This window comes from Micropterus dolomieu, linkage group LG04 (genome assembly GCF_021292245.1).
Source record: "Micropterus dolomieu isolate WLL.071019.BEF.003 ecotype Adirondacks linkage group LG04, ASM2129224v1, whole genome shotgun sequence".
Lineage (NCBI taxonomy): Eukaryota > Metazoa > Chordata > Actinopteri > Centrarchiformes > Centrarchidae > Micropterus > Micropterus dolomieu.
Window position 1 is genome coordinate 14,023,361 of NC_060153.1, and position 12,453 is coordinate 14,035,813.

Sequence of the window (12,453 nt, forward strand, 5' to 3'; positions counted from 1 at the left end):
ATGTCTGACTGCAGGAGGCAGTGGAATCGGGAGGATGAGCTACCGGTCTACCTGGCGGGACCGATTACCACCGGGCCTAACCAGAGGAAAAGCTACGGGATGTTCAGCTCCGTGGAGGGGGCGTTTGATAGCAAGACCATAGACTTCGAGAACTATGCGGTGGGGAGGAAAGGGACCCGCACCCCGAGAAGCGGGAGTCGGGAGAGGCTCTTGGACACCGGTGACCCCATCGGCAAGACGCCCAGCGAGGCCCGGGAGGGGTCACTGACCAACTCTCCCGGGGAGAGAGACGACGGGAGCCCCGATGTGGAGGTCAGCTATTCGTCTGGGAAGGAAAACCCAAATGGGAAGGTAGGACCGACGATTTCACTGCTTAATTGGCCGTTTCTCTCTGCCTGGCTTTTTGGTTGAAATTCTGATGGATGTTTCATGTATGAACAGGCTTCCTAATAAATATGATTAACACAAGTGCAACAAAAGCGCCCACAGACTACAGCAGGTGGAGAACTATTGGCCTATTTAAAGAAAGAAGAATGGAAATTAGTTCTAACCTCTGAAGGCATACATAGCCTATTTGAATTATTTAAATTCAACAATTAATTGTATAATAATTGAATTAAAAATAATTTTTGGGATGGCCTCATTTTGGAAGACCCTCAGGAGTTTTTTCCTGAGGCAAATCCCTCAGTCTGCATAAATGATGAACTTTTGTACTGCATTGCAGTTTGGCCATTTTGGTTTACATCTACGTAGCTCAAACAATTTTTTTTTTAAACATGCAAATGCACAAGCACATCTACACAGTGTCTTATTTGTGGTGCTGAACTGGACAACGACAGACAGCACCCCTTCTCTGCATTGTTTTTGTCCCCTCACGTGAGCTGTTCATGTGTGCGCGTGTAGGGGGTGTGATGTACACAGTGTGCCGTGGACGCTACGGACACTCACTTTCCGCATGCGCGCACGCACAGAACCGTCAACTGTCTTCTAAACGGTGCGCGCTCCATGCATCCTGACGCAACCGTACGGCGGCGGATTCATCGCTCTCTCTCTCACACACACACACACACGGAAACAATAATTAACACATATCGGTGGAGAGAAAGCGGCGCAAAGCTCAGAGCAGGGCGCCGGAGTCATCGCAAGCCGCTTCTGAGTTGACTTGGGCAGAGCGACGGAGACAGCATGTCTGGGAGTAGTTACCAGGGAAAGAATAGCATCCCCCATCTGACGGTAAGAGACCTGGTCAGCAGAGAAGCTCTCCGCTTGTATGCAAATCCCTGCTGCCAGTGCCGGTCCGGCTACGATGGGATTAAATTCTTAGTGAGGCAGCAAAGAGCAGAACGCCCCTCTGCTGTTTCTCCTGTGTCAAACAGCAAACCCAAGACAGAGAGGTGACAATTCTCAATGTCTGCCTGCCAAATCGAGCGCGTATTCTCTCTCATTGTTGGACAGTGTTGTGTAATCTTGCCGCCTGTCAGAGGGATTAACTCGGTTGACGTGACTGTCGAAACAGGAGTCCCACAGGAAACAATGGCATGCATTAAACAACACAAACGTTGTTGGACTGTAGTTGTACAAATAGGCATCCCTTTTCAGCTATGTTGATGCATGCATTCTGCAGAAATCTATCATTGCACAATATTATTTCATGTCAAATGAATCCGAAGGCAACATACAATTAATGTAACTAAGCATTATACCTCAGCGTGGAGACAGAGAATCAGACTGTATTCACATTTTTAAGCATGTAAGCATCATTATTGGCTACAGAAGCTGAGAATTCTGCAGAGCTGTCAGCTGCTATCATCTAGGACCATGGATGATCACTTGCTACCATGGAGACATAACATCCCATTGCTGTTGCCAGGCACCCTCCATGGCGGTAGAGGGTGTGGACCTGAGAAAAAAGTGCTTGTTTCCCTGCCTCTAAATATTTAGTATTTGATTGCACTTGTACTTACCAGCCTCATACATACACTAAATGCAAATAAGACAGGCTTTTGTGAGACATAACCCATACACAGCACTTGTGTGTGTGTGTGTGTGTGTGTGTGTGTGTGTGTGTGTGTGTGTGTGTGTGTGTGAGAGAGACTATGCATTTCTTTCCACCCTCACCCACTGCACTGTGTCATAATATTGCTATAAGGTCATCAATTACATAACTGATTGTGCAATATATCAAAATGTCAGGATTGAATTAAACCCCTCCTGTACCCTTTCCTCCCTCTCTCTGTACTTCTCCCCTGCAGAGTGAAAGGCTGTTGATCAAAGGAGGGCGGGTGGTCAATGATGACCAGTCTCTCTATGCAGATGTCTACATTGAGGATGGGCTGATCAAGTGCGTATATAAGGAGCTAATTATGTCAGAGAACTGCAGAGGCATTAAAAATATAGAATTGAGAATGGTCCTTATTCCCTTTATGCCCTTTTTCTATCTCCTCATCCTCCACAAACCCTTTTAATTCACACCCATATATATATATATTCCACCACTACATCTTTTCCCATCATCTCTGCACCTCCTCATTCCTGCTTTTCGTCTCCCTTTCACCAGACTCACCTTTGTGTCTAAATGTATCTGGTCCTTGGCAGGCAGGTGGGGGAAAATCTGGTTGTACCAGGGAACGTCAAGGTGATCGAGGCTAATGGCCGCATGGTGATACCAGGGGGGATAGATGTCAACACCTGTCTGATGAAGCCTTACCTGGACACACAGCCTGTTGATGATTTCTTCCAGGGCACCAAGGCCGCACTTGCTGGGGGCACCACCATGATCAGTGAGTGTATATACCTCGGTGCAGTCAACACATACTTAGCCACAGTAGATACTCTAAACACAAGTGTTAAATAAAAATATTGGTCGCTCTTTCCATCTTACCCTTAACTTCCTCCCTATTTTCAGTTGACCATGTGACGCCCCAGCCTGGGGACAGTCTGCTGGAGGCGTTTGAGTGCTGGCAGGAGGCTGCAGATAAGAAGGCATGTTGTGATTACTCCCTGCATGTAGACATCCCCCATTGGAATGAGACTGTCAAAGATGAGTTGGAGCTGCTGGTGCATGAGAAAGGTACATATGTTTTTAGTCATTGTATAATATTTCACAGCTGTAGTCCTTGCTGTAATTCTTGTTTCAGTTCCATGTTCATCCCTATTTTGGACCATTTTCATAAGAACAACAGGGACAGATTTAGAAACAATTTGGCTTAGGGTTGAATCCTCTTACAGTGAAAGCACAGCGGAACTTCATTGTTCTCACTACTGTGCTGCCATGGTGGCAGAGTATAAATTTTGCTTGTAATCTATTTTAAGTAAAAAATCACTTTTCTTTTGGGGCAGCTACAACATATTGCAGAAACTGAGCCATGGCAGCTTCTTGTGTGACCAGTTTCTTTGAGAAAGAAAGTTTAGAGTTGTAATTCTTGGCTCAGATGCTAGACACAAACGTGCTCTGCTTTGTTCATCAGAGGAGGTTGTAGATCAGTTTACAGCTTGAAGTTTGCCATTGATCTTGACTTTATTTATTGCATTTCATGATGTATTAATTTGGGTATACTCACCCAATTTGTAATCCTTGCTGATGAGTTTCACTTTATTACCTTCTAGTCATGACCACGTTCATTGTCTCTGCTGTTGTCAGGTATCAACTCCTTCCAAGTGTACATGGCTTATAAGGATGTGTACCAGATGTCAGACTCTCAGGTATGTTTCATAATCACTAATTGCACTAATCACTAATACTGCACGAACAACTAATTTTCCTTTCACTATTATTATATTATTATAATCCTTGTTTTGTTTTGTGGACTCACTCTTCCCTCAGCTATATGAGGCTTTCTCCTTCCTGAAGCAGCTGGGTGCTGTGGTGTTAGTTCATGCTGAAAATGGAGACCTGATTGCTCAGGTACAGTAAGTGCTACATAACCTTCTCTATTTTTGTCTCTTAGTAGCAAATAGGACCGTCACAACCTGTCAGTATCTTTACTCAGCCTGCAGACACAGTAGTTTACTGTGGTAAAAGAAGTAATTACATAAAATGGCTGAACAAAATCATGGCAAATCTTTTACCTTAAAATTCCCCTGCAACGTCCACTGCAGTTGAGAGATATTCTTGTTACATAACTCCCCAGCTTTCAGAGAGGGAGAGGATTAATGCTGCTGCAGCTGCAGTTTGTGGTGTGTGACAGGTTTAACAAAGGCCACCATTGCCGTTGACCATCATTATACTATTGAGGAGGTGCTGATAATGCTGACAGCAGTGATGAAAAGTGGTAGTCACTGTCATGGAGATGATGGACCTAATAAGTGAAGAATTATGGCAAAAAAATAATTGTGAAGATAAATGAGAGAAATGAATGTTAATGACATGCTTGTTAACCTGACTGTAATGGAAACAGAGAGAAAGGTGATGAAAAATCTTTAGAAGCACCAACCCCTTGAGGAAAAACAGTGGAAAAAATACAGCAAGGGGGTGGGGGTCTGGTTTTCATAGAAATGTAGCTGTTCTCCAGACAGTGCTGTCAGAAACACAACTGCAGCCAGCAAAAGCTTCCCACAGTGCATTGGCATTCTGGGATTATAATGCACACTTTATTTTCTTTGATAGCATGACAGACCATGAGATTTTCATTTTACAACCATGAGATGCCAGCAGGCACTAAAATGTGGGTAAAACATCATTTGACAAGTGCTGTACGTAATGCTGACAGTTTTTGTATTGGATGATAAAGATAATTAAGAATTTGTTGTCGTTTTCAATTTTAGGAACAGAGAAAAATCCTCGTTATGGGAATCACTGGACCAGAAGGCCATCCTCTGAGTCGTCCTGAGGAGGTGATATCACTTTTGTTAGCCATTCATCCATTCAACCATTCATCCATCCATCCATAGGTTTTAAGGTTTTCTTTACTTCTTTTCAACGCAGCTGGAGGCCGAAGCGGTGTTCCGTGCCATCACTCTTGGTAACCGTGTGAACTGTCCTGTCTACATCACCAAGGTGATGAGCAAGAGTGCAGCGGACACTATCGCCCAGGCCCGGAGGAAAGGTCATCCTCTCTTTCTTTTCGCTCCATGTCTTTTTCACTCATCAGGTTCTCAATTGTCTAATGTGTCTGATTCTATTTGAATGACTTTTGCAGTGTTTATGAACATCTTCTTTGCCACACTCTCTCTGTCCCACTGTCGTAAAATGCAGGTTCTGTAGTTTTTGGGGAGCCAATAACTGCTAGCCTGGCCACTGACGGCTCTCACTATTGGAGCAAGAATTGGGCCAAAGCGGCAGCTTATGTGACCTCTCCGCCTTTGAGCCCTGACCCCACAACCCCAGACCACCTCCACACACTGCTGGCTTGGTACGTCTTAAACCTTTTCAGCAATTGATGCAAACTAAGTAAATGCACTAAAGGCTCCTTTTAATGCAAGGGTCTAGTGATGTCCACTTTGTGATAATAATGCTCTGAGAGGCCTCACAAAACATGTAGCCTACAGTATATTTCATGAACACTGGAACATGTAAAAACATTTCTAATTAATGCAGAGAGAGGGCAGATGAAGTGCTTAATTTAGTTATAACCTCTGCAGAAAGTGAAATGCAAATCAGCTGGCTGACACAAAAGGAGACACCTACCTAGGATCTGTTTGCCCTTAGATATTACTTTGGTATTCATGCCATAAACAACTGCTAGGGTAATTCAACATGTTAGACCAGTGAGAAAGAAAGATGGACAGATGGTGAAGGTGTATGTATGAGGAGGAGATACTAAATAATAAGTAAAGGACTGTATAATCATTTGCAATCTGCTTTAACTGTATAAAGTATAACAGCACATTAAGCACAAAATACATTAATAATAGTAAGTTAAGTTGTAATTCAGGATCACAGAGAGGGATAAAGTGCCTCAGACCAAGCCCTCCTCAGCTCTCACTTCAAACATACCGTTCACACATATTACACAATGCACAGAACATCCTGCTGTACACTTTTGACTGTCCCCGATTCCATAAATAGCACAGGATCCAGAATCCTTTATCATCTGTTGCCTTGGCTACCAACTGCCTTCCTCCTCCTCCACCCTTCTTCTGCAACACCAGCTTCTCAGGGCGGATCTGTGCTGCCACACCGGTGGTGTGATGCTGGTGTTGTGTTTCAGCTTCTGCTGAAGCAACAAGGTGTATTTTTAGGTTCTTTTTTATGCACGTGAACAAATGAACAATGCTTTTGCTCACATTTCAGTCAGGCCCATTATTATTGTAATAAGAACTCTCATGGCATTGGGGCGATGATCCCGCAGCTCACTGTCATGAAGTAATCACTGTAATTAACAAGTGAATAAAAGGTATGAGATGAGAAATTATGCTAATCACAGCTCATTATGAGTCAAATGCAGCCTCCTGTATGATCAGGAGTAAAGTGAGTATTTATGGTGATGTCTTTTTGATAATGCATTGTATGTTTGTCATGTGATCTAGTTAAGGTTTTAGGGACTAGTATTGCAGCTGCGTTGCACCATTCTGACTGGTTCTGCTGGGTGGTTTTTCAGCCGTAGGCCACTACATGACTTTACTTTAACTCACATACTCAATGAGGACACCTGGTGCCCAATAGTAGAAATGTCTTTGTGTTATCTTGAATGCCTGAAAGTGAATATCGTCTTTGACTGATTTCTGCAGCCAGATGTCCTTTAACTGATCACAGAGTCTGAGGAAACATTTGAGAGGTTAATCAGTGCAGTGTTACGGGTATGCTGATGATTTCATATAATTTTGTTGCCTTGACACAGTGGGGACCTCCAGGTGGTGGGCAGCGCTCACTGCACGTACAGCACTTCCCAGAAAGCAATCGGTAAAGATGACTTCACCCTGATCCCAGAGGGAACCAATGGAGTGGAGGAGAGAATGGCTTTCATCTGGGACAAGGCAGTGGTAAGCTATGATATATATGTATGTGTGTGTTTGTGTCTTTTGTGCAGCTATTTGTGTGACTTTTGTTCACCACTCTAAACACCCACTTCTCTGTCTCTAAGGCCATAGGGAAGATGGATGAAAACCAGTTTGTGGCAGTCACATCTACCAACGCTGCTAAAATCTTCAACCTGTACCCACGCAAAGGCCGGATAGCGGTGGGCTCTGATGCTGACGTTGTCATCTGGGACCCTGACAGCGTCAAAACCATCACTGCCAAACTCCAGCAGTCGGTGAGAGCAAAAGAAGATTATGGAGATGGGAAAGGAAAGATGGTAAAAGAAAAGGGCAGACGGATAACCTGTAAAACAGAACACAAGGAATAAACTGATGCTCTGACTGATGCCATATCAACTAAACTGATCTTCAAACACTGCATCAGTTGAGGGCGTAGAAGTGCATAAAGGACAGGAGGGAGGAACAAGGCTGCAGGAGAGAGGGTTTCATATGGGATATGGTAAAGTGTGACATTGGATCAAAACCAAGGGAGAGAGAAACCTGAAATCTAACTTTAAAGTGGAATATAGTGTTCATTTGTGTGGTAAAATACAGCTTAGGAGGTGAAACTTTGCCTTGGGCAATGTGACATAATACAGTGAAGATAGTAGACAGTGGTTAATGTATTCAGTCTGCTCTGCCACTCTCAAAGACACTAATCCAGACTGGTGCCGGCTTTAGGTTATAATCTCCCTTCACCCCTCACCCATTCTGTGCTACCATCTCTCTGCCCATCCCCCTGTATTCACACTGTCGCTCCTCCTATGTGCCCCCAACCTCTCACTTATTCATCCCCCATCTTCTCAACTGCTGCATTTAACTGCATGTATTAAGTCTTTTGATACAACTCTTGCTGAAATAGCACAGTGTGCCGAGACAATGTAGGGTATCAGTGCTCTCAGTGGTGGTGGTGGTGGTGGTGGTGGGGGGATGAAAGAGCTCTCGCTTGTCCATCTGAATTATTCCACATTCTTTGTCTTGTATGCTTTATCCCTCTCCACACAGGCTTCAGAATACAACATCTTTGAGGGTCTGGAGTGCCGTGGGGGTCCGGCCCTGGTGTTGAGTCAAGGTCAGGTGGTTTATGAGGAAGGCAAGCTGCAGGTTCAGCAGGGTACCGGTCGATTTATTCCCCGCAAGCACTTCCCGGACTACGCTTACCAGCGTGTTAAGTTCAGGAACCAGGTACAGTACACAGATGATTTTAAAGCGATTCCTACAGTCGTGTTAAAAACGTGACATTTTAAAGAGGTGGTATTATGCTTTTTGGCTTTTTTCCTTTATTGAGTTATATCTCTTTTTTGTGCATGTAACAGGTTTGCAAAGTGAAAAAGCCCAAAGTCCAGCCCAAAGGGAGTTCCCATCTCCCACAGAAAGCACTGCTCTGAACCGCTTGAAAACAGCTCATTTGTAGTCCAGCCCTTCACTTCCTGTACTTGTGACGTCACAATGAAAACGCATCATAAATCTTGCCAAGCAGCTTGCGGGGGTCAGGCACGCCCTCAAACCAAGCTAGTCTCAGTGGAGGCCCTTTGGCAACTCGCCTTTGTTTGGGTTTCCATTGTAGAAATGTTGTACCTAATTTTTGTTGTATTTTGTTGCATTTTTATGGTAGGAACACTGAGGCCAGAATGTAGCTTCACATTTAGTCAGAAGCTATAAAATATCTATAGGTCAGGAAATGAAAACCAATGTATTTTGCCCCAAAGTTTAACAACATAACTAAAATATACTGGTTATTCTGTGCTAAATTCACCTATGCTGCCAACAAAATATATTTCACAGCAATCTGTACAGTCATGTTCTATTATCATGGGTTACAGGTTATTTTTTGTTTCCGAGGAATGACTAATAGGTTAGCTTTGTGTTTGTGTCTCTGTGTGTTTTCCATCCAGGTGAAGGGTAAACAGGGCGTTACTCGTGGGATGTACGATGGCCCTGTGTATGATGTGGTCCCAACCCCCAAATATATTACTCCTGCTCCGTCGGCCAAAACATCACCCACCTCTCACCAACCACCACCAATACGTAATCTTCACCAGTCCAACTTCAGCCTATCAGGTAACAGAAAAAAACAAACAAAACAGAACAAGAAATATATATAGATAGATATTACATGACCTATTAAGTATACTGAAGATGATCTGAATTAAATAGATCTCTAATATTTAAGTAAATGTATCTAATGTTTTAATTCTGTCTTCATTTCCCAGGGGCACAGATTGATGACAACATCCCTCGTCGGTCAGGCCACCGTATTGTAGCACCCCCCGGTGGACGCTCCAACATCACCAGCCTTGGTTGAACACTTGACTGTGCACAAAGTGTGGTTGTCGTGGGGTTTCACCTCTTGAGTGTGCGTGTGAGTGTATGTGTATAACTGAGAGTGCGAGCACACTGGCATGAATGAATACCTCTGTATGTTTTTGTACAGTGGTGACACGCTCTTTTTAGACCATTATGATTTTTTATCAGTTTGCCTTGAGACCGTGGTCACAGAGAAGAAGCACATTAATACTTCCATGAAAAGAAGAGTGTGATGTACAATCAACCAAGTCACTCAAAGATATGAAAAACTCACAATCGGAGCACTCACACTCACACACACACACACACACACAGACACACATTCTGTGTTGGACCCGCTCCAAGCACCCAAATGTGAACATAGTGTTTTGTCATAATGTTATCTCCTTCCCCGTGTGCATGACTTCCTCTTTATTCTTCTTCACATGCCACGTCTTACTGTGTGAGTCTGCTCAGACATGGTGCTCCTTTCCACTCGTTTGGTGGACAGCTGAAGAAATAGAAGAAATAACAGGTTTGTCCCTCATCTGTTTTTCAACAACTTGGCAATATTTGCTTCAATGTGGCACAAGTGGATCAGTTATACATATTGCATGGACATGTCTTTAGATGTTACACTACTTGTGGTTTATTGTTACAATGGAGGGACACTTAATTGTACTCAAGGCACATTTGTATCCACCAGTACAAGCATACTCTTATACTGGTAAATGCACGATTTGAACACATAATGGCATTCACTGTGGATAAAGCCAGCTGTTACTAGGTTCAGAATACATTCATCCATTACTGTGAACTTCAATGAAAGCAATGCAACTTCCTGTCCACCGTCAGATACTATATGCAAAAGTGTCAATACACTTCTATAAAGTGTGAAAGTAGATGAGCAGGTGAAACAAATACAAAAACAGCTGTGGACTGCAAAAATAATTTCTAGATTGTTGTATCTACATAATAGAGCTCACAGAAAAGACGTTATGATGTGTGTTTTAGTTTTCTGCCAGTCACTCATGCCAGAAACAGATCATTGTTGTAATGACATGCTTAGCTCACCGCTGTAAAAGGGCTTCAGCTCCCACCCCTGCTCTTTAAAACTTAACTGAGAATATTTTAAAGCTGTTTTTATTTGATTTGATTGACTCTGGATGTTTTCTTGGTACATTTAGTATTTCTATGCCGCTCTGTTTTGTTGCTGTTGTCTGGTGTCTCCAATGGAACCACTAATGATCAATAAAGACTTGACTGTTGATGATGATGGTGAAACAAACATTCCTGAGAGTTTACTTGACTAATGACTAATATTATGTGTGTCTCCGTAATTGTGATTCAGATACTTTAAGTCTTTTCTTATGTCACTTCTTTTGTGTGCTGAATTTATCTGACACAAATATCCCAATTGAATTGCTAGTGCTTTAGTTAGGACAATGTTGGTTCAACATGGACACATACCATGCTCGAAAATTCCCTAAGCCTTGCACTGAAACATTAAAATTTTCAAATATTAAGTGGACAAAGACACATTTTTCTTTTTATTCATTCATTGTGCCTGGGAACCATAATTTACGTCTGATTTGTCACAATGAATCAATTCTTATTTGACAAGGAAAATGGGCAAAAGCATTGATGAGATTGTGATGACAAGGAAGATAAAATAGTGAACCATATATTTCATTTAAATTTATGCAAGAGTAGGTTGCTTTAGACACATGTACATAACAGCAAGACATGCAACAAATGCAGCAATAAATAATCGCAAGAAAAAATGGAAATAGACAGTTTAAAGTTGAAATGGATGTGGCAATATGATAAACTTTACCTAGAAAAGGAAGTAGCACATACTTGACTAAAAACAGAAATCTAACCTCAGAAGCGTGTGAAATTAAAATTTTTCATGGACCAGGCTTGGATGTAGGCTGCAATGTCATAAAAGCTATTTGGAAATGAATTTAGTTCTGTGTCTGTTTGTAGTGCAATTTAATAAAATCATGGACTCTTCAGACAAATTGAATTGAAAAATACTTATATGAAATTCCTTTGAATAAACAACTGTTGTTGGCAAATAAATGAACAGACCAAGGACATGGCTTGTCACTTCTTTTTCCAGAAGAAATGTAAGTGGATATGTTTAATGGTTTATGACCAGTCAGTCAGCTGGAACCAGATTGAAATGTGCTGTCATTACATATTACAACTAGTTATCACTGATTCGGCTCACTGGAAGAAGCCAGAGCTTTTGACTCCATTCCTTTAAGATAGTTCAAGTCGGAAGAACTACTTCACAAATCCAGTGACGTGGGGTAGGGTAAATTCTGGGGGAAGCCAAGTAAGAGGGGATGTCCTTTGTGGAGGGCAATTATCTAATGCATTGTGCTATTACAGTGCAGGGTGTAATACACACGCTGAAAGTTTTATTTACCAAGAGGTACGCTCACTCTCTCTCACCCCAAATAGCATACATAGCCCGCTGCTTATGGTGCAGGTTAAGAATAAAAGAAGCATTCACAAGCTCAATCAGAAGACGATTGAAGACATTTGCATAGTAGCAGTGGTGCATGTATCAAATAGGCCTAGATACTTCTTAATGCTTGGCCAAATGTTCATAACAGGACATCACTGAAGACTAACAACCGAGTACCCGACCAACAGAGTACAATTATTCAGGTAGCCTGACCTGGCACAGTGCCCTGTGGCAGGTGCTGTCTGTGGTGCTCATTATCTATGCATACACAACCGCAGTAAAAACAATAAGGTAACTTCATCTGACTAGTCATTCACAGCTAAATCCAGGCAAGCAAAGCAAAACAAACAATATAACCACATTAAAAATCGCACAAATAGCTGCAATTCTGTTAAGTTCAGAGAGAGAAGGAGGTAACATTTCACTCACCCTGTTTGAAAAGGAAGGCCATTCTCCTGTCTGTCATGGTGGCGAAGTGGTCAATAACCAAGTTATAGAATTTCCCACTGGCTTTTCGTCCTCCGCAACAACAGTCAGTCGAAGTATGGCGCTACTAGCTAGCCACTCTGTACGGATCTAGTTTTCCTCATTGAACGTCCAAACCCCCTTTTTCCTCTCCAGGCCAGCTCCAGTTTTGGCGTTGGTCTTCCGTCAGATTTAATCTTAAGTTGCTGCAGTAGTGGTAGTTTAGTAAAACTATTTATTATAACTAAAAACTCCAAATCTCCACC

At 42.6% G+C, this 12,453-nt stretch overlaps 1 protein-coding gene across 4 annotated transcripts; it reads left to right on the forward strand.

Moving 5' to 3' along the window:
- On the forward strand, nt 1-10,403 carry crmp1 (collapsin response mediator protein 1). Of its 4 annotated transcripts, none has more exons than XM_046048095.1 (14): nt 1-351; nt 2,253-2,341; nt 2,596-2,780; nt 2,906-3,070; nt 3,641-3,702; nt 3,824-3,904; nt 4,765-4,833; nt 4,925-5,045; nt 5,195-5,351; nt 6,780-6,921; nt 7,023-7,235; nt 7,963-8,142; nt 8,853-9,018; nt 9,171-10,403. In XM_046048095.1, the coding sequence occupies exons 1-14, from the start codon at nt 1-3 to the stop codon at nt 9,260-9,262; spliced, it is 2,073 nt and encodes a 690-aa protein (XP_045904051.1). In that variant the 3' UTR covers nt 9,263-10,403. The 4 variants fall into 4 exon arrangements, with proteins under 4 accessions (XP_045904051.1, XP_045904052.1, XP_045904053.1 ...); XM_046048096.1 differs by having other exon boundaries at nt 7,023-7,193; XM_046048097.1 differs by lacking the exon at nt 1-351 and adding an exon at nt 944-1,233.
- The last annotated feature ends 2,050 nt before the right edge of the window (nt 10,404-12,453 follow it).

Bases quoted from the DNA above. Each gene is read 5' to 3' on its own strand.
- crmp1 (XM_046048095.1), top strand. From the start codon at position 1: ATGTCTGACTGCAGGAGGCAGTGGAATCGGGAGGATGAGCTACCGGTC. The intron at 2,342-2,595 runs GTGCGTATATAA...GGTCCTTGGCAG, and splicing joins ATTGAGGATGGGCTGATCAA to GCAGGTGGGGGAAAATCTGG. The intron at 6,922-7,022 runs GTAAGCTATGAT...TCTGTCTCTAAG, and splicing joins TCATCTGGGACAAGGCAGTG to GCCATAGGGAAGATGGATGA.